General features: G+C 47.5%; 1 protein-coding gene across 4 annotated transcripts in view; it reads left to right on the forward strand.

Moving 5' to 3' along the window:
• WNT11 (Wnt family member 11) overlaps positions 1-20,272 on the forward strand; it is a 33,695-nt gene extending 13,423 nt beyond the window's left edge. For 3 of the 4 annotated variants that reach the window (XM_080600741.1, XM_080600739.1, XM_080600740.1), the window contains 4 exons: positions 206-441; positions 2,609-2,886; positions 4,346-4,638; positions 15,193-20,272. In XM_080600741.1, the coding sequence (XP_080456867.1) occupies positions 206-441; positions 2,609-2,886; positions 4,346-4,638; positions 15,193-15,367 (982 nt within the window). In that variant the 3' untranslated portion in view covers positions 15,368-20,272. The remainder of the gene's footprint in view (positions 1-205; positions 442-2,608; positions 2,887-4,345; positions 4,639-15,192) is intronic. The other variant, XM_080600742.1, reaches the window with a different exon arrangement.
• Positions 20,273-23,932: the final 3,660 nt, after the last annotated feature.

The following is a 23,932-nucleotide window of genomic DNA, read 5'->3' on the forward strand; positions in this document are numbered from 1 at the left end:
TTAGCTGAGATAAATCACTTTTAAAAGTTGCCCATCTCTCTTACCATCTTAAACTAGGCACATAATTTGCAGGTAGCTAATATTAGGTCAGATGACCGCAGGCCAAAACATTTGCTGGGTCAGAGATACTGGAGAAATTAATACCGACCTGGAGATTAACTTTTTGTGGGTTTTAATGCCTTTTTGCATGTGCTTGTCTCCTCAGAGCTCTGTCCAAGACTCCTTCGGCTTTGGCCCTGAATCAAACCCAGCACTGCAAGCAGCTCGAAGGCCTGGTGGTTTCCCAGGTGCAGCTGTGCCGCAGCAACCTGGAGCTGATGCAGACCATCATCCAGGCAGCCCGGGAAGTGATAAAGACCTGTCGTAAAACTTTCTCAGACATGCGGTGGAACTGCTCATCCATTGAGCTTGCTCCAAACTACCTGCTGGACTTAGAGAGAGGTAAACACCACTGCTGGGCTCAGCCAGGGACATGAGTGAGTAGAGTTGGCCAGCGTGTGTGTATGCGTGTTGGGGAAGGGTCGTGCTGCCAGGGGGATGTGGAAGGACTGCATGGTGTGGTGGGCCTGCTCTCTGAGACCACGTTCATCTCTGTGCTGCCAGCTGTGCCCAGGAGCTCTTGAATCCAAGACCTGGCCTCCCACAGCTCTTAAGGTGCATGACATCAGTCTGGTTTGCTGGTCTCACTAGAATCACAGAATGGTTTGGGTTGGAAGAGACCTTAAGGATCATCTAATTCCAACCCCCTGCCCTGCCCCCAGCCCAGGCTGCCCCCAGCCCACCCAGCCTGGCCTTGGGCACTGCCAGGGCTGGGGCACCCCCAGCTCCTCTGGGCAGCCTGGGCCAGGGCCTCAGCGCCCTCAGAGGGAAGAATTTCTTCCCAACGCCTCCCCGAAGCCTCCCCCCTGCCAGGCTCCAGCCGGTGCCCCTCGTCCTGTCCCCCCAGCCCTGACAAAGAGTCCCTCCCCAGCTTCCCTGCCCCCCCTGCAGGCCCTGGCAGGCCGCTGGCAGCTCTCCCCGGGGCCTTCTCTTCCCCAGGCCCACCACCCCCAGCTCTCTCAGCCTGGCCCCACAGCAGAGCTGCTCCAGCCCCTGAGCATCCTCGCGGCCTCCTCCGGGCCCGCTCCAGCAGCTCCGTGTCCTTGTGCTGGGCCCAGAGCTGAACGCAGCGCTGCAGGGGGGGCCTCCCGAGAGCGGGGCCCAGGGGGACAATCCCCTCCCTCGCCCTGCTGGCCACTCCTCAGGATGCAGCTGGCCTTCTGGGCTGCAAGCGTGCACTGCTGGCTCATGAGGTTCACATGGGCCCACTTCTCAAGCTTGTCCAGGTCCCCTTGGATGGCATCCCTTCTTTCTGTTTTATCAACCACACCACTCAGCTTGGTGTCATCTGCAAACTTACTGAGGGTGCACTCAATCCCACTCTCTATGTCACTGATAAAGATATTAAACGGGACTGGTCCCAAGACAGACCCCTGAGGTACACCACTCGTCACCAGCCTCTACCTGGGCATGGAGCCATTGACCACCACTCTCTGGGTGCGGCCTTCAAGCCAACTCCTTATCCACTGAGTAGTCTACCCATCAAATACATCTCTCTCCAATTTGGAGATCAGGATGCCATATGGGATGGTGTCAAAGGCCTTCCAGAAGTCCAGATAGATGATATTGGTCAGTCTTCCCTCATTGACTAATGCAGTCACCCCATCATAGAAGGCCACCAGATTGGTCAGACACGATTTGCCCTTGGTGAAGCCGTGGTGGCTTTCTGGGATCACCTCCTTGTCCTGCATGTGCCTTGACATTGCTTCCAGGATCTGTTCCATGATCTTCCCACGCATAGAGGTGAGGCTGACTGGTCTGTAGTTCCCAAAAGGACTGGTCTGGCAAGCGCTCTGCGGGCTTGAACCTGCACCACAGTCATGGGAGGACCCGTGTGGCTGGTGAATGGCAGAAGTGCTGGCTATTGCTGGCCCCCAAGGAGTCATGGAGCACTTGCTAACAGCTGTGGAGCTGTTTTTCACAACATTCAGATTTGCAAACAGCACATGCTACCCCTGAGGCTGTCCAGACAGCTCTCTTATGGGTCAGAGAATCCTTGCACACAGGGACAAAAGGAAGCAGGATAATCCATGGGGGGCTTCCTCCATCAGGAAACACTTCTCTGCTGTACTGTACAATGGCACAGGCTGCCCAGAGAAGCTGTGGAGTCTTCCTTTTTGGAGATACTCAGAAGCCATCTAGACACGGTCCTGGTCACCCTGCTTGGGGTGCCCCTGCTTCAGTAGGGGTTGGAGCAGGTGGCCTGCAGAGGTCCCTTCCAACCTCAGCCATTCTGTGATTCTGTGATTCCTCACATGCTTCAAGAGCAAATCTCACCACAGTGGACAAGTTGCGTGAATCCATGTGCCTCCTTGCCCTGCTGGGATGTTGTTTCACAAGTTGAAGAGCTTTTTGGGGAGATTTTCTCCAAGCTGATGATGATATGAGAGTTCTCAGCTGCAGCGAGTTGGTGTGTTTGGTGTTCTGTGGGGCAGAGATTATGCGAGTCTCTTCTGGGGAGACATTTAGCTGTCCCAGGAGGCTGAGTTGGAGTTCTTGTCTCTTCCAGGCACAAGGGAGTCAGCCTTTGTGTATGCCCTTTCTGCTGCTGCCATCAGTCACACCATTGCCAGAGCCTGCACCACCGGGGACCTCCCTGGCTGTTCCTGTGGTCCCATCCCAGGTGAGACACCTGGACCTGGGTATCGATGGGGAGGATGTGCAGACAACCTCAACTATGGTCTTATCATGGGGTCCAAATTTTCAGATGCTCCCATGAAGATGAAAAAATCAGGATCACAAGCCAATAAACTGATGCATCTGCACAACAGTGAAGTAGGGAGACAGGTAACAAATCCACGAGAGTTATTGTACTTGTACAACCATCTGTAGTGGTCGGTCGCTCTGTGAGGTTCAGTGTCTCTATCAGCTAGCAAAAGGAGCAGGTTTCTCCCAGATTGCTCTGAACTCCTTTGGCCTGCTGAAGACTCTGGCTATATAACTCATGCTGGGACTCAGGAGGCCCTGAATGCTAACAGCAGCCCTCTAGAACCGTGGGTGGGATGTCTCATTGCCACCCTATCCGCAGCCGAGGATGGCTCTGGCTTGCTTACCCCAGGAGGTGTGGTGGGGACGGGTCCCGTAGTGCTCTGCCAAGGGCGTTGCACATGTGAAGTGCTGTGTAAGCGCGGAGGATTATCATCTGCCAGACATGTCCAGCAGCAGCTGCCTCCCAGCCATCCCTGCAGCCAGGAGGGCTGATTTGTTCCTTTCCAAACTGCTTCGCTAGTGATTACTCCCATATCTGGCACAAGCTGCTTTTAACAGCTTGCATCCTGTGGGTGTGCCAACGCAGGGATAACGCTTACCATGCATGGTGCTTGGCATGCACCAGGGAGCAAATCCCCGCTGCAGCCCTCCGTGCAGCTGGAGAAATTGGGGTGGGGGACCATAAAGGTGAGCCCTGCACCCATCTCTGAGGCTTCAGCAGTTCCCAGCTCTGGTCCTACCACACAGTTTGATCCTTCCAGGGCTGCTTGCTCTCAGGCGCTGAAGCAGATAAAATTTGGAGCATGCTGAGCTCATTGGCAGCTTTCTGTGTAGCTACCGGCTGAACTTACCTTTGCAGAGCACAACCCTTCCTCCTCTGGGTGTTTTTCTCTACCATTCCCTGCATTCCCTTTGTGTCTGTTTATTATTATTATTATTACAATGTCTTGAGTTTTTGTTTTAATTGCAATGGGCAAATTTTCATTTGGGACAGTGTTGTCATGGCTGGTGGATTCACCCTTTCCTGTCAGCGTTCCCTGCCATTTCCTACAGTCGTAAAATTAGAGATGTACCAAAGTAAAATGTTTTTCTGGCCCCATGGCCAGCAGAAAGGCAGGGTCAGGGTGCTTTGAATTCATCAAAGCCTTGACATCTCTTACTCAATACTTAAATCTGCAGGAGGCAGAAATGCATGTTATATATCTTTATGGATTGCTTTGAATTTCAGCTCCTTAAGAATTCAGAGGGTGTAAATGCAGCCCCATGTAGATATCTCATCAAAATTCAAAGTACTCTTTGGTCTGCTGGCTGCAAAGGTGTGTAAAGCACCCGGTGAAAGCAGTCCTGGGCTGACAGAGATCACCACGGAGCTGTGGGATTTCATTCCCTCTGCACAGTAGCTGCCCTAGCATGTGCAGAAATCAGAGCAGCAGTCCTTTTTTATAGCAGTCTCCATTAAGAAAGAATCTTCATTAGCAAGGTTGTGAGATATTTGGACTTAAGAGCATTTCCTAACTCCTGCCTTCCTTTTTTGCAGGTCTTAAAAGCCTCTCTTGAAATGAAATGTAAGTGCCATGGAGTTTCTGGGTCATGCTCTATCAAGACCTGTTGGAAAGGCCTTCAAGAGCTGCGAGACATTGCATTGGACCTCAAAAACAAGTATTTATCGGCCACCAAGGTCGTTCACCGGCCCATGGGCACCCGCAAATACCTCGTGCCAAAGGATATTGATATCAGGCCGGTTAAAGAGACAGAGCTGATTTACCTACAGAGCTCACCTGATTTCTGCATGAAGAACGAGAAAGTGGGGTCGCATGGGACCCAGGACAGGTGAGGGTTTCCGCAGCGGGTGCTGACTGCACTCTGCACCCCAAAGAAGGAAGGGGCAGAGGGGACCGTGTATGAATAAGAGGTAAATAACTGTGGAGGTAGCACATGCGTGCAGGTAAAGAACATCTTAATGAACAGTATGGTCCACAGATGCTCGAGGCTTTTTGTGGTGTTGCAGCCGAGACAGGGCTATAGGCACCTTTTCCATTATACTGGCAGGTACAGGATACCTTCTGAAATCTTCTTAGAAAGCCATTTATGCAGCTCACCTCAGCAGGTGCACTGATCAAGCAGCTGATTTTTACTTTATTGAGTCCCTCTTGCAACCCAACCCTTTCTCATGTGACGAGGTGTTACTCTACTTGAAGGTTCCCCTAAGCAGGCAAGTGTTAACCCAATTCGGACCAGTGCTTGCACGCAGCCTTAAAAAAGCCCTGTCACCCAAGAAGATTAATACTTAGGATTTTTCTTCCACTGTCTTTTAAAAATCCTGGTATTTCTGTCTCGTGTTTATGCGTAGGTATGTCTTCATCCCATTAAGACTGGTGATTTAAGGTCATCACACCCAAACCCACAGTGGGCACAATGCTGTCCCTTCAACAGGAAGCAGACATGCGTGTGTCTTCCCATGATCTGTTTAATTCCCTCTTTGACAAATCATTTCCACTGGTGGGCAGCAGACCCTCTAACAGCCAAATAGTTGTGCTTCCAGAATTTTGCAGAATTTCCAGGATTTATGTTAAGTGCATACAACAGCTGGATTTCAAGATGGCTTAATGTTGCTGCCTGCTTACTTGGCTTCCTTCAGATAGTTCCCTTAATTCTTCTTTGTTCTTTGTGATACTTTGTGGTGCAGTCTCATGTAGTCACATTGCAAGGCATGCACCTGCCCTTTTTTTGGGTGTTTTTATTTTAACTCTTATTGGACGCAGTGGTCTTTCCATTGTGTATTGAGAAGTTAAGTGGAGAGAAGATTTTACTGTCAGAGAAGTGAAATAAATGACTCAAATGCACAAAAGATGCATCCTTTTGGGATACTTTTCTTTCAAGCAATGTTTGGCGAATGGTCTTTAGACGATACCCTTTGGCAATGGTCCTTTAATCTGGAACCACCATTCTATAGACAATAAATCAACATTTATCTGGTGGAGCCAACCTGGTAAAGATGACAGTTGAGTGAGGCAGCTTATGGGAAGTGTGTCCTGTTTGTCCTCTGCTGTTTGGTGACAGTTAGAGCTTTGTATCCTCCACCTGGACTGCCGGCAATGGCTGGACTGCCATACAATAGCTCGTTCATTCCCAGTCCAGCGGTGGTGCAGTAATTAGCAATGAAGATGTTTATGAGTCACTGAGGACTGTAGGGCACTGCATGTGCCGAGATTGTTTTCTGAAGGAAAATGTCATGTAAGTGGAAGTGATGTTTTTGTGGATTTGCATGGATTTTGACAAACTCGTGTCTTGAAAAAGACCTCTTTGTTGGGACACGCTGTTTTGCAATGAAAAAAAATTGGGGAGGTTATTTGGAAATTGGTTTTATAGGAATTGCATGAAATCAACAGGTTGTGTGAAAAACAAACTGAATTCATTAGAGGTCTGCCAAATGAAACATTTTCCATGAGCTGAAATCCTTTTAGAGGGGAGGGAGGTGTTACTTTCTATTCATCTAATTTCATTTTACAGGAGATTTTGCCTTTTTATCCTAATTAGTGATGAAAAATACGTAAAGATCTTGAATGATTTTTTTTTTTCTTGGGGATAGGAAAATGTGTATTGCAGGCATCTGTTTATCCTGAGCTGGGCGACAGCAGTGATTGTGAGCCTTCCAGGCAAGGGTCCAGGGGAAGTGAGATTGAGTGAGGATTTAGAGGAGTGAGATATTAAGGCAGGAGGGGATGACGTTCAGAAGGAACCTGTCAAGAAATACTCCTTACTCTTGGATGTGCAAGATGACGATGAAGGAGGGGAGGAGGGCGAGATAGACCTGTGTTGAGCTGTAGGTCTCTCTCAGGCCAAGCTGTAAGGTCATGTGTAGTTACACGCATTTTCAATGCGGTTGAGAAGATGCCTGGTGTCTCAGAATCGGCAAGTGTAACACAAGCCACGGCAGCCCTTTGTTTTAGAGGAAAGAAGTATAAAACCCCCACAATGAGAAATTAGAGGAAAGAAGTATAAAACCTCCACAATGTGTTGGGTTTATTCTTCTTTCTCCTTCTCCCACAGATGCCTTTTTTTCCCCTCTACAATTTTTTCTCTCACGGAGAGGGCATTTGATGTATTCTAAACGCTGTGGCTCTGTTCCAGTTGTAGATAGTGGCTAATGACAGGGACAAGGAGCAGGAACACAAACAGGCTGCTGTGGGAGAGGGCAGGAAAAAAAAGCATGGCTTATGCTTACCCCAAAAGATGTAAAACACTCACATGGAAATAGCCCAAACAGGTTTTTTATTTTATAAGTCAAGTCCCGGAGGCATCTTAACATTTTATCCTTGTGCACATCAAAATTTTTTTGGGAAATCCTGCTGTTTCCTACTAGGCTAATTTTTAAGGTCTTTTACAGCAAACATAATCAAAAAGGGATTTTAGTGGTGGTCCCTCAGTTTGTTTTCTCTCTTCTCTTCTATTCTTCCACCACCTGCCTGTTCCCTCTTTGACCTCTTTTGGGTCATGAACAGGGGTGTGGGACTTCCTTGTAGGATGTCATGGTGCAGACCTATCTCACTGTGCTCCAGGAGACCTCTGGGCATCTTCAGCATATTCCAGCCTCAATTTCTGTCTCTGAAGGGGTGTAGAAGACAGAGGTTCCCATTAAGAGAGGTTCCCATTGAAGAGGGACACTTTTTCAGGGAGTGTAGTGACAGGAAAAGGGGTAATGGCTTTAAACTAAAAGAGGGTGAATTTAGATCAGATGTTAGGAAATTCTTCCCTCTGAGGGTGCTGAGGCCCTGGCCCAGGCTGCCCAGAGGAGCTGGGGATGCCCCAGCCCTGGCAGTGCCCAGCCTGGGCTGTTCCTGCCCATGGCAGGGGTGTGGAATTAAATGGTCTTTAAGGTCCCTTCCAACCCAAATCCTTCTCTGATTCCATGATTTTATGATTCTATGATTAACAACCCATTTTCCCGTTACTGGATTTAAAACCTTCAGATTATTGCACGTTCCTTACAAAACGTGAGTTGTTTCATTTGACGTGGAGGAAAAGTCCGTTCTGCTCTCCCTCTCCCCCAGGTCTGGTGCTTGCTAGGAGCACGCAAGAAGCAGGGCAAGGTTTGATGGCTTAGTTGCAGCACCTTGGACATATTGGGTTTCCATGTATGCTGTAGGGAACAATCCTGCACTGGCAGGTGGGTGGAAGGGATAATCTAATCAGTTGCTTCCATCTCTGTAATTATCCCTCACATGGCTCAGGCATATTGTGTGTTTCTCAGGCAGGAAAGGGAATCAAGTAACTTTATAGTGCAACCGCGTGAAAATCCACTCAGAAAACGTGAGCCCAATTACTCAAAAGCCTTTCAGGGCTCTTCACTTCACTTCTTTTCAAAGCCTTATTCAGAAAGACCCTGCAGTGTTTTCTAAGACATCCTAGCCTTTCTTAATTCCATGTTGAAATTAGAAATGGTTTGGGAATCTGCATGCCTCCAAGCAGTTGGTGTGTACCCAGATTTCAAAGCCAGGGAGCTGAACCCAAACCTGTGATTTGAAGCCTCACAATGCTTTGAAGTGCTCAAAATCTGATTAAGGAGCTGAGTTTTGCAACTGGTGTCCGAGGCTCCTGCAAACAGGCTTGCTGCAACCCGCACTGATTGCAGCCAAACTCCGTGTGTTTGTTTGCCACCATCACGCTTTCGTAGCAAATAAAAATCATCTGGAGACAAATCTAAAGAAGCTGATCGGTGGAGCAGCATGTGGATTGTATGACTTTCGATACAAGTCAACCACAGGGAAATGCATATCCTATATATATTCCTGTTTCAGAGCCTTCTTGGAAATAAACACCCTATAACTTGTCTTTTAACGACATAGTTCAGTTTCTCCTGCCTGAAAAATTTGTTATCAGCTTCAAGCAGAAGATAAATAATAGTAGATTATAAAAATGGGACCTCTTTTGTGAGAAAAAAGGCAAAAGTATTAACCTTCTTTATCAGTAGTGTGCAACGTGTCGTATTTCAAAGGCTGTTTAAGGTCCCATAAGGAATCCAAGGCAAGGGAAATTCTGCCATGCATAGAAAAGTCTCCAGCCCCCGAGGCCTTGCAGAGATTACTGAGCTGTTTATTACTGATCTTTCCCAGAGAAGCCTTGGAGCCAAGCGAATGCGGCTTCCTCCGTGCTGAAGATGGGAAGGAGCTGTCTTAATGCCACAGAAATCAGGCTGCAATGTCGTGCTGAAGCTAGGCAGGGGTGCTCAGCCACCACTCCTTAGCTGACTTTGGCAATGAACGCGGCCATCCTTTGGTGGTTGCTCCTTGCTTATGTATTGGCTCTTTTATTTCTGCAATATAAAATATTAGTCTTAACTCTCTCCTGAGGTGTCTTATGCTGATTTCTTTTAATGGATAGGAGCATGCATGGAGTTAACTGAACATGCTGCTCGGTGTTGACTCGTTTAGCTGCAAGGAGTTAGTGGCTGGTGGCTACCTCTTTGGCATTTTGGTGGTCCAGACATCCAGGTTGATTAAATGCTATGAAACAAGGACCCAGTGGTCTTCAATGTTCAATGACAACCCTTTGTTTTGACCCCATTAATGTCCAGTCACTCTGCCTTTCATCTGCCTGAGTGCTTTGCATCGTGTGATTATGTGGGCAATGAAATTTCTTAGCAGAAGCACCCATACTTAGAGGGGGACGAGTGGTGGTTATGGATAGACGACAGCATTTGGTGTTTGGTTTTTATTAGACCCTCCTTAAGTTTCCATCGCTCAGTGAGAGCACAAGGAACAATACGCTGAGCTTAGATTTTGATTTTGTTATAATTTGTGTGATGGTTTAGCAATTTTTGGAACTGATGTGCTACCTTTTGTTCATGGGACTCAACAAATAGCAAATAACTAGTAACAAAAATTCCTTTGTGAGTGTTCCAGAAGTTTAAACCAAAGAAAAGTCAGAAAAATAGGACCTTTCTGTTCCTTCCACCCGCCATTTCCACCTTCCCAAGGTAACATGCTCGTGGTTGGCACCAATTTCAGTAGTTGGCCCACCTGTACCTTCTTGGGCTTTTTCTCATTTAAGCCCCAGGGAAGTTTGAATCCTTCCCACTTTGAGAAACCTGAATTTGACCTGAAAACTTCTGTGAATAATGAGCGTTCTGGAGGTTAAATATAATTTCACATAGTAAAATTGCAGTGGATAGTGAATTTCGGGGGAAAAAAACAAGCCAGCTCTCCTAAACATATTTAGTCTCTCTGCCTCAAACTAGTGTTGAGTTAGAGAACATCAGGACTGGGAATGACTCCACAGAACCCGATCATTTTAGCAGTGAGACTGAACTGAGAATACCTGGCCCATTATTGAAGGTGTTTATCTACTCCTTAAAAAACAGCTTCTGGAACAACCTGTTCCAGAGCTTTACTATCCTTAGAGCTAAGTTTGTCTTAACCTGATTCTTATTTTGATTTTTTATTTTTCCAATTCAAACCGGTCATTTCTTGTCCTCTTTCCTCTGCATATAAAGAACATTTGTTCTCTCCTTTTTGCAATAATCTTTTGTAGATGGGGAGTCAGCTCTTACTCACTTCTCTAAGCCAGTTCCTTCAACCTTTTCTGCTTTCTGAACTGCTCCTCTGACTCTCCTGGGAATGTTCCCACATTTATCTGGATCTTTCTCAAAGTGTGTTGCTGCTTTGCATTTTAATCCACTCTCACAAAACGCTCTTGGTTCCTTTTGCCCCAGCATTATCCACAGGCTTGTAAGGTTTCTCTCTATTCTTTAATGAAAATACAGGCTGGTTCCAGGATCTCCCTTGACATCTCCTTGCTGACATGAAGTATTGATAACTCTCTTTTGTACAGTTGTTCAGTGTCAGTCTCCAGATATTCCTTGTGGATGAGAAAGCAATTTAAAAGTAGTTAAGATCCTGCCCTCAAAATCGTACATGAAATTGTGCACTTTGATGTATTTTTAGCAATGCCCATTGTTTTACATACTTCCTGGGGGACTCGAATTATTTTTCTTTCCTTTATGTACCGCTGTGCAGCATGACATTACCGGAGCAAAGGGCACTAGAGAAACGACTAGGAACTTGATCTAAAAGAGAGAAAAGAAAGTATTTCTTTACACAGCAGTAGTGTCTTCTGGGACTTGTGGCTGCTGGAGTTCATGGAGACAGGTGGTTTCCCTGCGGTCAGAAAGGGATGAGACAAACCCATGGCCAACATGCCCACAGGGGGGATCCTGTGAGGTCAAACAGGAATGTATCCTCTGTCATCCCTAACGCAACAGCCCAGATGCTGGTGGAGTGTGAGGGGGAAGACTACAGAAAGTGGCCAGATTTGTGTTTTCCTCTCTAAACAGCATCTCCCGCAGCCATCGCAGAGTGCTGGGCCAGGCGGGACATTTCTTATGTCCCTGTAAGCAGCTCCCACTTTTCAATAGGACTTGGGGAGTGAGGTCCCAGCGGATGCCTAGCACGTCCCTGTTGCCACATGGCATTACTGCAGGTGACACAGGACACAGCAGGCCCCAGTTTGGCTCTCAGATGCCAGCTGGGCAACCAAAAACTATCCTGTCATCTGCTGATGGCACAGAAGGGAACTGGCATTCACGGTGAAAGTATGTGACATCTTCCCACAGCTTTTAATGTACCTGCACTCTTGCAAGGCCCTAAGAGAGCTGAAAGAGCAATCCTAAGCAGGATGGTAGAAGGTGGATGGTTTCCACATAGAGGGCTCACTGATCTTGCTTTTGACTAGAAAATCTTGCTCAAGTTCTCCTAACACATGGCTCAGGTGGTTTTAAGGAGAGCTTGAGCAAGCTGCCGTTCGCTCTGTGCTCCTGCCTGCTGTACTTAGATTTCCAGCTGAAATCCCTTCTGCAGCTCACTGCAGAACAAAGCAGCAGACCTCCTCCCCCCTCTGCAAGAGAGCAAAATGGATATTTTAAAATGAAAATCCCCCAGGAGGTAACGATGAGATGGCTTAGAGATGTGAGACGGGGAAGACTCTTAGAGGTACCAGGACGTCCTTGCCCTTCTGTGCCAGAGACCACCCCTGTGATGAAGCTGTTGGGGCTCAGGGAGTGATGCACGGCAGTGTTTTTGCAAAGAGGGCTGGAAAGGGGAGTTTTGGACAAGGAGATTGAGCAGGATTTGTCCAGTCAGCAGGGCTGACCTCCTCCCTTCTTGCATAAAGAAGGACAAAGCACCGTGGCAACGTGAAAGCCTGCTCCTGAGCCAGGACCTTGGCTGGGATTTTGGCCGAAGCATCGTTTTTCACCAGTCTTCCAAGTGCTTCTAGAGGTTACGGTGTTGTGTTAAGATGCAATCGCCTGTGTTCATGTTTTCTCTCCGAGACTCGGGAGCAGGGCATTTCTCCGAGTTGCTGGAATTGTGCTGGACCGGGCCCAAAACAAATGAGACTGAACTTAACCCATCAGCAGGGAGCCTGCTGAGATCGCAGCCGTGGGCTCTGAAAGCAGATGCTTGGGGGCAGCTTCTGTGGGTAAACTCTGGTCTTCGGGCTCCTTTGTCTTCCCCCACTTGCTTTTTGTATGGCTAGTTACAGCTGAGAAGCTAACTTTGTTTCAGTTTGTTTAAGAAAAGAAAGAAAATTAAGATAAGTTGCCCGTGACTATAATTTAAAACAGATAACAATATGCCTGGTTAGTGGCATTGTCGGAAAAGTTTTCTAGAAAGACATTTAGGTTCGGGATAGAGTCAAAAGCTTTGCTTTGGCTCTTTACCCCTCCTTCCTTCCAGAATGTCACTGTTCCTTGATCCAAAACTGAGGGAAACTTGGGTATTTTTTGGTAGATTTTGTTCTTTTCCTATACTTCAGGCTGAAAGGGATGGACACAGCTATGGGAAAGCCCATCTAGGTCATTTTTTCCCCCCCTCAAACCACAGGAGTTGGGTGCAAGGAAAGGGTGATTCCCTGAACCCAGACAACAGGTGGAAGAGCTTTGTTCTCTAAATGGGATAAATTTGACTCTCTGGTGCTGAATTGGAGCCAGAGTGGCACCACGTCCCTTTCCTTGGCCATTTTAATGGGCTTTTAGCACAAGGGGGCAGGGACACACTGCATACCCAGCCCCGTGCTCCTGCAGATTCACAGTCCTCACTAGGGGAACCTCCATGCAGAAGCCTTTCCGGCCTCTGTTAAAGCTGAGTAAGGTTGTCAAATTCCCTCCCCTCTTCTAATGTCACCATCCCTATATTTGAACCTTTGCTCTGAATATTTAATACATTTACAAATACATTTATGAGGAGTCATTCGGAGGTTTCCTGGCAGAGGGGCCCCGGCCCCCAGGGCAGTAACAACGCCTTTGGTTCAGCATTAGGCAAACACACTTGGTGTGGTTGCAGACTTTGCCTTCGGTAGAGGCTTTCAAAGGTTTGTAAATATTTACACACACTCCTGAATGAAGGGGAGAAGGGGGGGGGAGCCTTTAAAAACTGAACCTGGGGAGGAATGCAAGTCAGAAATAACAAACAGGAGGCCCGCCTGAGTCAGAAATAAATAAGAGAAGAACAAGAACAAAATCCCAACACCTCATTAATCCCATAACTTCTCCTAAAGCATTACCTCATGAGGAATTCCTATAAATCTCATGGATTTGTTTTCATCTATTAATGGAGTGCTCAGCTCAAGCGTCCGAATTTCTCCTTTCCCTGCCCCAAATCTGCCTTAAACTGTTTCTGTCCAAACTAGCCAGGCAGGATGAGATTTAGGAGAGATGTCAGCAGTCTCCCTGCAATCTTCAAATTACCTTTCTTACAGTAATGTCAAGTCTCCATCAAGTTCACAGCCTCACTGTGTTGGGTGCATAATGAGATATTTTACCCTAAAGCATTAGTGTCCAGCCAGGCATCTGACCAAACATGAACACTTTCACCCTGGGCTATCTTTACAGCCCCTGGAGAAATGTCATCTCCAGGACATGGTTCATCCCACCCAAAAGTCAATGCTTTTTGTGCTTTCATGTCTGCCAGCTTCGAGTATTTTAGGAGAGTGTGATAGCTGGCCTTTGAGAGTGGTTGAGGATCCAGCTCTTCAGTCCCTTCCAAGGCTTCTCCATGCTGGTGATCAAGGAAAAAGATTCCCCAGTTCATGGGTTATTTTCAAAATCCTCAAGCCAGCTGCTCGCAAGCATTTGAAGCAAGGGAACCCCACACAATGCCCGACTTATCCCGACGAGCCTGGCTTTAATTAAAAGCAGAAGCAAAACAAGCAGTGAAAGGCCATGTGATATTTGGCGACTTGTCATCCTGCGCTGCGCTCCCGCTGTGCTGCCTGCTCCTGGGTCAGGGCTCGGGGTGGGACAGGGCCAGCTCCCCGGCTGCTTCTGCTGGGCTGGGACACACTCGGAGGGAAAAGTGCAGAGTCTGGCCCTGTTAGGATCGGCTGTAATTTCCCTGAGAGGTTCAGGGCTGAGTAACGGCTGTAGGAGTCTGCTCAGGAGCTTTCCCAGCCTGGGATCTTTGGCACAGAGCCTGTGCAAATACTCTCTGGCTGCAGGGTTCGTCCCCTGTGTTTTTCAGGTTAGGTCATGCTGGACAAACACCGGTGTTTGTTCTTTAGGGCATCATCTTACCCCAGCTCCTTTCAGACAGCCTCGGAGCCTGCCTGGGAATACACTTTGCTAGGGACGATGAGCTTGTGGTGCGGTGAAGGTATCACGATAGCTTCGCTTCTTTGCCTGGAGGTCATTAGGTCCAAACCTCCTGCCCAAGCAGGAATTCATGGTCATAGAAACAGAACCACAGAATGGTTTGGGTTGGAAGAGACCTTAAGGATCATCTAATTTCAATGTCCTGCCATGGTCAGGGACACGTCTCCTAAGCCCAGGCTGCCCCCAGCCCCACCCAGCCTGGCCTTGAGCACTGCCAGGGCTGGGGCACCCCCAGCTCCTCTGGGCAGCCTGGGCCAGGGCCTCAGCACCCTCAGAGGGAAGAATTTCTTCCCAACGCCTCCCCGAAGCCTCCCCCCTGCCAGGCTCCAGCCGGTGCCCCTCGTCCTGTCCCCCCAGCCCTGACAAAGAGTCCCTCCCCAGCTTCCCTGCCCCCCCTGCAGGCCCTGGCAGGCCGCTGGCAGCTCTCCCCGGGGCCTTCTCTTCCCCAGGCCCACCACCCCCAGCTCTCTCAGCCTGGCCCCACAGCAGAGCTGCTCCAGCCCCTGAGCATCCTCGTGGCCTCCTCCAGGCCCGCTCCAGCAGGTCGCTTCCAACTGGAGCTCTTCTCAGCCCTAAACAGGTTGCCCAGAAAAATGCAAGTGCAGCCCTGGGGTCTCTACCACGCTGCCTTCACCCAGCACCTTGCAGAGCCGTCAGACCCCAGCATCACCCCAGACACTAGGTTGGGAAAGCCCTGCTGGTATTTACAACAGCTCACCACCTTTCCTTTCTTCCAGGCAATGCAACAAGACCTCCAACGGGAGCGACAGCTGTGACCTGATGTGCTGCGGCAGAGGCTACAACCCCTACATGGACAAAGTGGTGGAGCGGTGCCACTGCAAATACCACTGGTGCTGCTACGTGACCTGTAAAAAGTGCGAGAGGACTGTCGAGAGATACGTGTGCAAGTGAAAGCCCCTCGCTCCGCCCGGGAGCTGAGACGCCAGCGGCACCCCAGCACTATTCAGAGAAGAGAAAACATTTCCCCGACTAGACGTCGTTCATCTTGTAAAGACATGGACTTGAAGACACATGGTAGGAGGACAAAAAAAGCAATCATGCCACGTAAAAATGAGACCCTTAAAAAAATGTAAAAAACGGAAGGCTTTCCCCCACCAATAAAATGCTCTCTGAGAAGACAAAAACTCATTTGGGATGGTATCTTCTTCCAAAATATTTCCTGTGGTTGCCAATAATGTCCAGCCATCAAGTGCCTTAATATTTTGAGAAGCAAAATTAGAAACTTTCCCTTGGGGAAGAAAAGTAACACCTGCCTGAAAAATAACCAAGGCTCACACCTGCTTATGCCTTCTCACACAGGTACCGAGTCTGCATTAGGACCATCCCAGAAGCAAAAACGCTACAACTGTTCAGCAATAACTGCATTTGTTGCCAAAGACTAAATTTTCAGCATGGAAGCATCCACTCAGGATGGTAAAGGTGGAAAGATTTCAGGTCCATCCCCTGAAATGACTAACCCATTTTAATCTTTCTTTTAAGCAGGTCTGTGACTTCCCAGTTACTGCTACAGGAAAATCTGTCCCTGAGTTGTCTGGGCTGGATGGGGCTTCACACTCAGCCATGGAAAATCAAAACAACTATGAGATGCCAGAGACAGTGAGAATAGGGCATGCTGAGAAGGGTTTAATGGGGTCCTTGGGTTGTAGTGGAGCCATTAGGTTAAAATACAAAAGTGAAGTGAAAATCCAATGGAAAAAAAAAAAGAAAAAAGCTCCTGCTCTCTTTCTGTCTTGACCTGTGGCAACTCACACTTTTTCTGCCACACTGGGCCATCCAGTCCTTAGGGAAAGGTGCCACTCCCTCTCTCCCCCTGGCAAAACTATTGACCCAGCCCCAAAAATATGCAGAGAGCACAGCAGGTCCAGTCCTGGCATGCAGACGTGCAGGGTAGCAGCTATTCCCCGCAGAAAAGAGTGGGAACAAATCAGTCCTTCTGCCCTGGCGCAGAGAAAACCACTATCGGTGGCTGTACATATTTTCTTTTGTACGCGGACATACAGAAATATTTATAAGATATATCTTGCGCTTTCCTCTACTCTTCTTCCTACGTAAATATATCTATATACTATAAACAAGCCTTAACAATAGTATGGAATAAATGCTGAAGTTACTGGTGCAACAGCAGAATGTTAGCTTATTATGTTTCACCCAAGGACATTGTTTCCTACTTGGAAAGCAAACCCCGGTCTCCTTCCCAAGGACAGGAGAAGAGCGTAGCTTGAGGCTCTCGCTGGCGTGCGATCGATAAGTTCCTGTATTCCCTGTTTCCCCAGCCTCTTTATTTTGAGCAGAATTAGCCAAGATACAGTCAAGATAATGAAACGGAGCACTCGGAGGAAGGAAGAGTCACCGTTCTTGTTTTTTTTTTTGTTGTTCATCAGTTAAATATCCCAGTGCCCCCAGGGAGTGCATTCACAAACGTGACTGATGCTTCTCATGGGTGGCTTGTTTCTCACTCCTGAGTGCAGAGAGATGCTGTGCAGTGGAGATTTTAGCTCAAGTTAAGTTGCTTTGTCTCTCTTTTTTTTTTTTTTTTTTTGCTATGGGCATTCACCTCTGTGTCTCTGTTAGGGAAAGGGACACTGGAGGGGGATGTCTGCTCCAGGAGAAGGCTGCAGAGGCTGTGAGGTCCTTCAAAACATTTATGGGGAGTCTGTTCTGCAAAATCATGTAAGCAGCCAGCAAATCACTCCTACACAAACGTGGGGACAGTGGCACTTCTCTAGGGGGAAACACGGCCATTGTCTTCCTCTGAATCCTTTTCTTCCCAACCAGCCATTCTCTAGGAGCCAACTGCTTCTGACTTGCTTCTGAGCAGCCCTTGGGAGCTAGAAGAAAATAGCATGGTGGGCTGTAGAGCAAAATTAGAGATGTTTCATTCTCTAGCATTGTGTGCTGTAGCAAAATTAGAGATATTTTGTTCTCCTCAGCTACTTTGCTTTGCTGTAATGGGTTTGGTCTCCTCGCTGCCTTTCCCTCCCCCAGCCCCGGGGAGGCAAAAAGAGGCCTTTGGTACTTTGTCAGTGGTTTGTGTTATTGTCACCCCATAAAAGCTGGTGGACTAAAATGTCTCCGCAGCACGGTGTGATGAGCGGTTGGGTGTCTTTAGGCTGACATGCAGACAGGTCGGTGGCATGAGTCCCACTGCTCTCCAAAGCCAGAATTTGGCTTTGTTTGGTATTGTAAAGACAAAGTCAGATTTCATTCTTTTAAGGAATTTTCTTTTTAATTCCAGTTCCTGACGAAGCCAAGGGATGTTCTGACTGAAGGAAAACTTGAGCATTTCAATTCTGTTCTGTAATGACTTTTTCTTGCTCCCTTGCTGATGTCTTGAGTCTTTGGGCTTGGCGCAAAAATAGCGAGATGGAAGAAATGCTCCGTATGCACATTGTTTTCAGCTGCATTTCACTCCTCCAATGTCAGGCCCTTGTTCCTCAGCTGCTTTTCCCATGTCAGAAAAAATCTTATCTTTGCAGAATGAGAGAAGATGTGAGTAAGCCTACCAGGCATCTGCAGGTCCTCAGACCCCAAGGTGGGAAGTGACCTTTAGATGTTGAACTGAAATGGCTGCAGTGCTTGGAGGATTGTGGTTCAGTGCATCCAGGCTCAAAATCTCTTCTTGCTCCTCCCGAAATCCTTCACAACCGGCTTCATCTGTGTTTTGCTTCTTTGGGTCAATGAGGCCCCAGCCCATGTCCTAGGCTGTTGATCTATGAATCAATGCTGCTACACTCCTTTTGCCGTAACTCCCAAGTTTCAGAAACCTTTTTCTTCTCTGCAGTGGCTGCACCCTGACCAGCACCCCTCGTTGCACAGCCCTGTTTCATCCAGCAAATTAGGGTCATCGAGTTCCTGGTGTTCTGGGTGCTTTTCTCCTGGCATCAGCAGCAAAGTGCAGAGAGAAGTTTGCTTAGAGAAGCTCTGGGTGCCCCATCCCTGGCAGTGCCCAAGGCCAGGCTAGATGGGGCTTTGAGCAACCTAGTAGTGGGAGTTGTCCCTGCCCATGGCAGGGGGTTGGAGTTAGGTGATCTTTGAGGTCCCCTCCAACCCAAACCATTCTGTGATTCTATGAAAGAGGCCAGAAGAGAGAAGTGCTCTTGCTTGCAATTGCAATGCTCAGTGCAATGAGAGTCTGAAATGCAGCTGCCAATTAATTCTCTGTGCAAGTATGGCCTGAAAGAATGTTTGCCACAAACCAATTTTGCAGGGTTTTGCAAGGAAAATCTATCCCTAACAGCAGAGCAACACGTTCACATATCAACCCCAGGGTAGCCAGCTTTCAAAACTTTGCTCTGAAACACAAAGGTCTTTCAGCTTCTGAATGAAATGGCTTTAATTAACGTGAATGTCTCTGTAGGGTGATGCTACAGTTCCCTCTCTCCTAACATGCCCTGCTAGATCCTAACAGCTGGCATAATTTGGCTTAGCTCCACATCCTACTATACAGCTCTGTTGATTTACGTTAGCTGGGAAAATACAGCTGATATATTCCCATAAATATTATTATTTCAAAATATTACAATATTACCCTTGAGGGAAAAAGACAAGCAATCTTGAAAAGTGTTACGTTGGTGGCTTTGTAGCATTTATTCATTTGAAAAAAATATCTGTGGTTTAATAAAACAGCTTGTACTTAATGCTATTTCCAAATCTGAGGATTTAAACCTTGCACGCATCCAGCTGGCTTTATACTTTTTGATGAATTCCCCCCATCCTCACCCCCTTCCAGCTTTATATCATTTAGGTTGCTCCCCAAGGTAGGCAAACAACATTCATTATAGAAAACTCCCATCCAATTTTTTTTTATTTTTTTATTTTTTAGTCTGCAAAGTGGAAAGCATCTTGATCATGCTCAAGCAGGCACCCCACGAGTGTTTCATGTGCAGCTACAAAAGCTCTTGGTGAGGGCAGCGGGAGGGGAAAGGAGGCACAAATCTGAATACGATTAATGGTGCCTTTGTCAGGAGAAAGATATTAGAGTCCTCGAGGGACCATGCCTGTTTTCTGCTAGAAAACAGATCCCTGTAGACAGCCATGAGCATCCTCCCAGTGAGCCACGCATGCGGTGCCCACCCCAGGTACCAGCCTGGGGAAGATGCTGGGAGGATGCTCTGGAGGTACAAGGGGATGAGGGCAGCAGGAGGAAAGCTCAACCCTGGGCTTTTCCTTCTCCCGCACCATCCGTTTGCAAACAGATTTCTGATGGGATCACTCCAGGCATCAAACAGAATCCAAGCAGGAAGCAGTGAAAGCATCCTGCATGGTCTGGAGTAATTTTTTAATCCCAAACCGAAGTCCTAGCCAGTCCTTCTCCTTACCATGCAATCTACAACCTCGTCCTTGACACCCTCATCCCACCACGAAGGATTTGCCTTCCCTGTGGGGAAACACCATCGTTTTGCCACCAAGAGCAGACTGGACCCAGACTTTGCCCTCTTCACGTGGGAGATGGAGCAGAAAACAAGATTTGGGAGAGGGGGGAAAGAACAGGAAACTTGAAATCCACCTGAGATTAATGACTTTAACATGCACAACATGTTTTGTTTTTGCTTTGTTTTCCCCTCAGGAGCAGTTTCATCAGTCAGATGGAGTTTGATTAAATATTTCAGCAGAGCTATGGTTTATTCATCTAGAACAAAAGTTACCCCCTGTTCAGGGACGCAGCATTAGCTTTGTTTTCTAATTATAAGAGCAACAATAATAATAAAAAATAATAACAATGGTATGCATTGTGGATTGTTATTTTTTGTTTGTTTTTTGTTAAAAGTAAAAATGTGTTTTTGTCTGCCTTGTAAATATGAAATGAGTTATTTTAAAGATCATGTCTGTGTTACCTGGAGGTGTTTTTTTTTTTTTAACTCCTTTAAGTGGAATTTTTCAAGGTTTTCACCAGAACCACATGGCCTGGAAATGTCTCCTAAAAAAAATAATTAAAAAAAAAAGCAGAAGAGGGTGTCACATAATCGAACGACACCAGGAGCTGGGGCAGGAAGGGAAATGCTGCAAACGCTGCACCCCCTCTGCACGTGGGGATGAACACGGTGCATGAAATCTGCTGTGGGTCGCTCTGCACGGAGAATATGCCCATCCACAATGCACAGCCACAACCCGAACGGGGACTGCTCGCCCTCTCCGAGCTAAACACGTGTGTAAGTGCTCCTCTGGACCAGGGCCAAAGTGCTGAAAACCTTGGGAGGACTGAAGGGCGGTTATCGATACCTCAGATCTAAGTGGTAACTGCTGACAAACACGGGCTTTTTGAAACGGAGAGGCACGTTTCTTTCAGATTTCCTAGGGTTAACGCCGGGCCCCAAATTCAACCAGTCTGGGATCGGAGCTGTAGCATTGCTCGGTGGTGATGGACGATGAAGGTGGGCTGGAGCATAGGTGGGAGCTGAAAATAAAAGCAGGCGAAATCAGGCAGGGGTCTATGCCATCTTCACGGGTCTGAGTTTAGGCAGAAAAAGCTGGAAGGGAAGGGGAAAAGTAAACCTTTGGAAAAGCTTTGTAACTGTGCGAACAGTGATGGGGACATCAGCAAAGGATGAAGTGAGAGCCTCTTGTCTCTCCCCATTTCTTCCCAACTCCATTTTTGTCTTAATCTGGGGCCTCTGGGAGCGTGTGGCAGCTCAGCTTCAACCTGCTCAAGCACGAGCTGCTTTCTCTAAATTCATACGGAATTTCAAAGGAAAGAGAGGTTTCCTCTCTCTTCCCCTCTGTCTTACCCTAAACAGTTTCCAAACTGTTTAGGATGAGCTGCTATAAAATGGATCATTATAAAAATCGCTAATGGCAGGAACTGCACCAACAAAGAAAACCAACTGGTGGGCAGAGCTCGAGGCAGATTCCTCCCAGATCTGGGAGGCTGATCATGCAAAGGAAGATCCAAACCCTGCTTTGCTGAGAGCAGACTCTGCAAGCACGCACCACCTGCAGCTCCTTTCCACTCCACTACCTGTTCAATACGCAATTAACTTTACAAAGTGCTGCACATGTCAACCGGGGCCAAGGTCAGGCAGGAAAACTGTTTCCTTTTCTAAACTCCAGATAGACCAAATGCTCTGTCCGCGGCTGCTCTCCTCATCTGGCTTGGACAGATTAAAATACCACCTCCCTGCTCACCTCTGCAGGTGCTTCCTTCCTTGCTGCAGGCAGCGGGTGAGCTGTGGGGAGCACAAGCTGGAAATATCCTTGCACTGGAAGTGCAAAGAAACCCCCCCTGCATATCCACGCTTGAGGAGCAGCCCTTGGCGTGACGTAAAAGTGTCAACCTGACAGCTGCAAAGAATTGCTTGATTTAAGGCAGTCACAGCTCCCCAGCTCGCCCTGACCTCCCCGCATAACTCTTCCTCTGCTGAACATAGGGCTCCCCTCGGCAGCCTGCAGGGAAGCATCTGGTGCCTTTTGAGGCTTTGCAGAGGACTGCAGGAGGGACCTTGGCCCCGCAGAAGACCCCTGTCCACCTAGGCTGGAAGAGGAAAGCCCAGGGGACTCCCCAGGGTATTCCAAATAGCTCCAACATTCATGCAATTGAATTACATCCGTGCATCTGTGGATACTCAAGCACACTTTCTTCCCTCCATAGCACTGGTCCCAAGGGCTCTGACAGGCCCACCATGGACCAGCGAGCTGGGTGACACTCCAAAATGAGCTCTGCAAAGTCATCTGTAAGCAAGCCTCAGGCTGATCCTGCCTGGCACAGGCCGGGTCAGACCTCCAGACCACAGGATCCCCAAGTGGCTGATGCTTGCAGGCAGCTCCAGGTCCCTGTGGTGCCAGCCCTGCTCCAGCAGGGCCACCCCGAGCAGGGGGCCCAGCCCCACGTCCAGGCGGCTGCTGAAGACCTGGTCCTTACAGCCCCAAATCACCAAGATGGGCTTCTGAGATAAAAAGGGCTTCAGCGCAAAGTCACGGGTTCTTCACCTCCTCAGACAGCACCCAGATTTCTGAGCAAACCATCCTCCATTCCCTGTGCTGTTCAAAAAGAGATAATTCAGAGTGCTGGAGACCTGGTGTGCCTACAACGAGGGGATCAGGGGAAGATAAATGGTGCCCGCTGGTTAGTGTGACAATTTAGTGTGACACTTTAGTGTGACACTTTTTATATAGCCATCCAGAGAGCAGATGTGGGAAGTCAGAGGAGATTTATCCTTATCTGGAGGCTCAGTGTAGAGGTCCCTCTGTTCTGATGTTTGGTCTTGTTATGAACCAAGCAAATAAGATGTTAAGCCTAGTTGGACTATTAGAACCAGAGCACGATCCTAAATAGCTGCTGTGCCCAGGATGATTGCAGCTGACATCTGTTATTTTATATAAATTGCTTAAATATACTTCTAAATAAAACAACAAAACTCAATGGGTAATATCAAGTACTGTAAACATCTAAATGTGGCTGGTTAGATTCACTTTTTCCTCTTCTCTCCATTAGAGGGAACATTTTCATCTTGGGACTTGCAGATAATTCCGAGATAACCAAAGAAGTTAATTCTCATGGAGTTTACTAAGAAAAACAAACCATCCAAGCGCCCTGTCCACTTTGTGGTTGCAACCAAATGTCAGACTCGAGTCCCCTGAACTTGACCCATATTGTTAATTGCTCTGGTACAAAGCATAATTTTTTTTCCCAGCCATTAAGGAGACTATTCCCGATAATAAAATGTAAACAGAGAAACTTCAAAGAACAAAATGAATGCCATACAGTAACTGTGTTTTACATGAACACTGGATTGCTGGTAGAGAATTTCTCCTTGAAAAATATTTTCCATTACTCTATGTGGTCTGGTGAACAGCTTAAGTGCCCTGGCTTACCTTTAGGAGACTTAGATAAGCTGAGAGATCTCCCTGCACAGAAATACGCTGATCCTCTTCTCAATTTCATCCTTTTCTCCTCAAAATGATCCTGGTCAGCCTAATGAGATTGACCTTGTTTCTTGTTGCTTATATCCTGCTAATACTTTTGAAAGCTTCTCTCAATGGTGTGTATATTGGATAAAGTACAGGAGAATAAAGGAATCATAGAGAATAAACTGAAATGCTCCAAAGCCAAAAATCCAGCACGCAGGGGCTGGCACTTCAAAATGCCTTTCAGGCAGCTACATTCAGTAGTGAGACTTGAGTGTCCGAGTGACTGATGTCTTTCTGTGCCTTTTATTCTTTTTCAGCCCAGAACAGATGTTTATTCCCAACTTTATAACTGACATAAATGTATAATTAGGGTAGATAAATGAATGGGTCCAGGAATTCACCACAATTTTTCTTAAACAAAAATTCCACCATCTCCTAGCACAACAAAAGAGATTCCACAGATCTCAAATCTCCTCCAAACTTTCCTTCTTGCCTAGGTCCCACGTTATATCAGATGCTCCCATGCAGATAGGCACCTCATTGGAGAATCATCTCATGAAACTTCAGGCGACTGCAATGAAGATGTCTACATCTGAGTTAACTTGGCATCAT

The sequence above is a fragment of the Anser brachyrhynchus genome (genome assembly GCF_964034855.1).
Source record: "Anser brachyrhynchus genome assembly, chromosome: 1".
NCBI lineage: Eukaryota > Metazoa > Chordata > Aves > Anseriformes > Anatidae > Anser > Anser brachyrhynchus.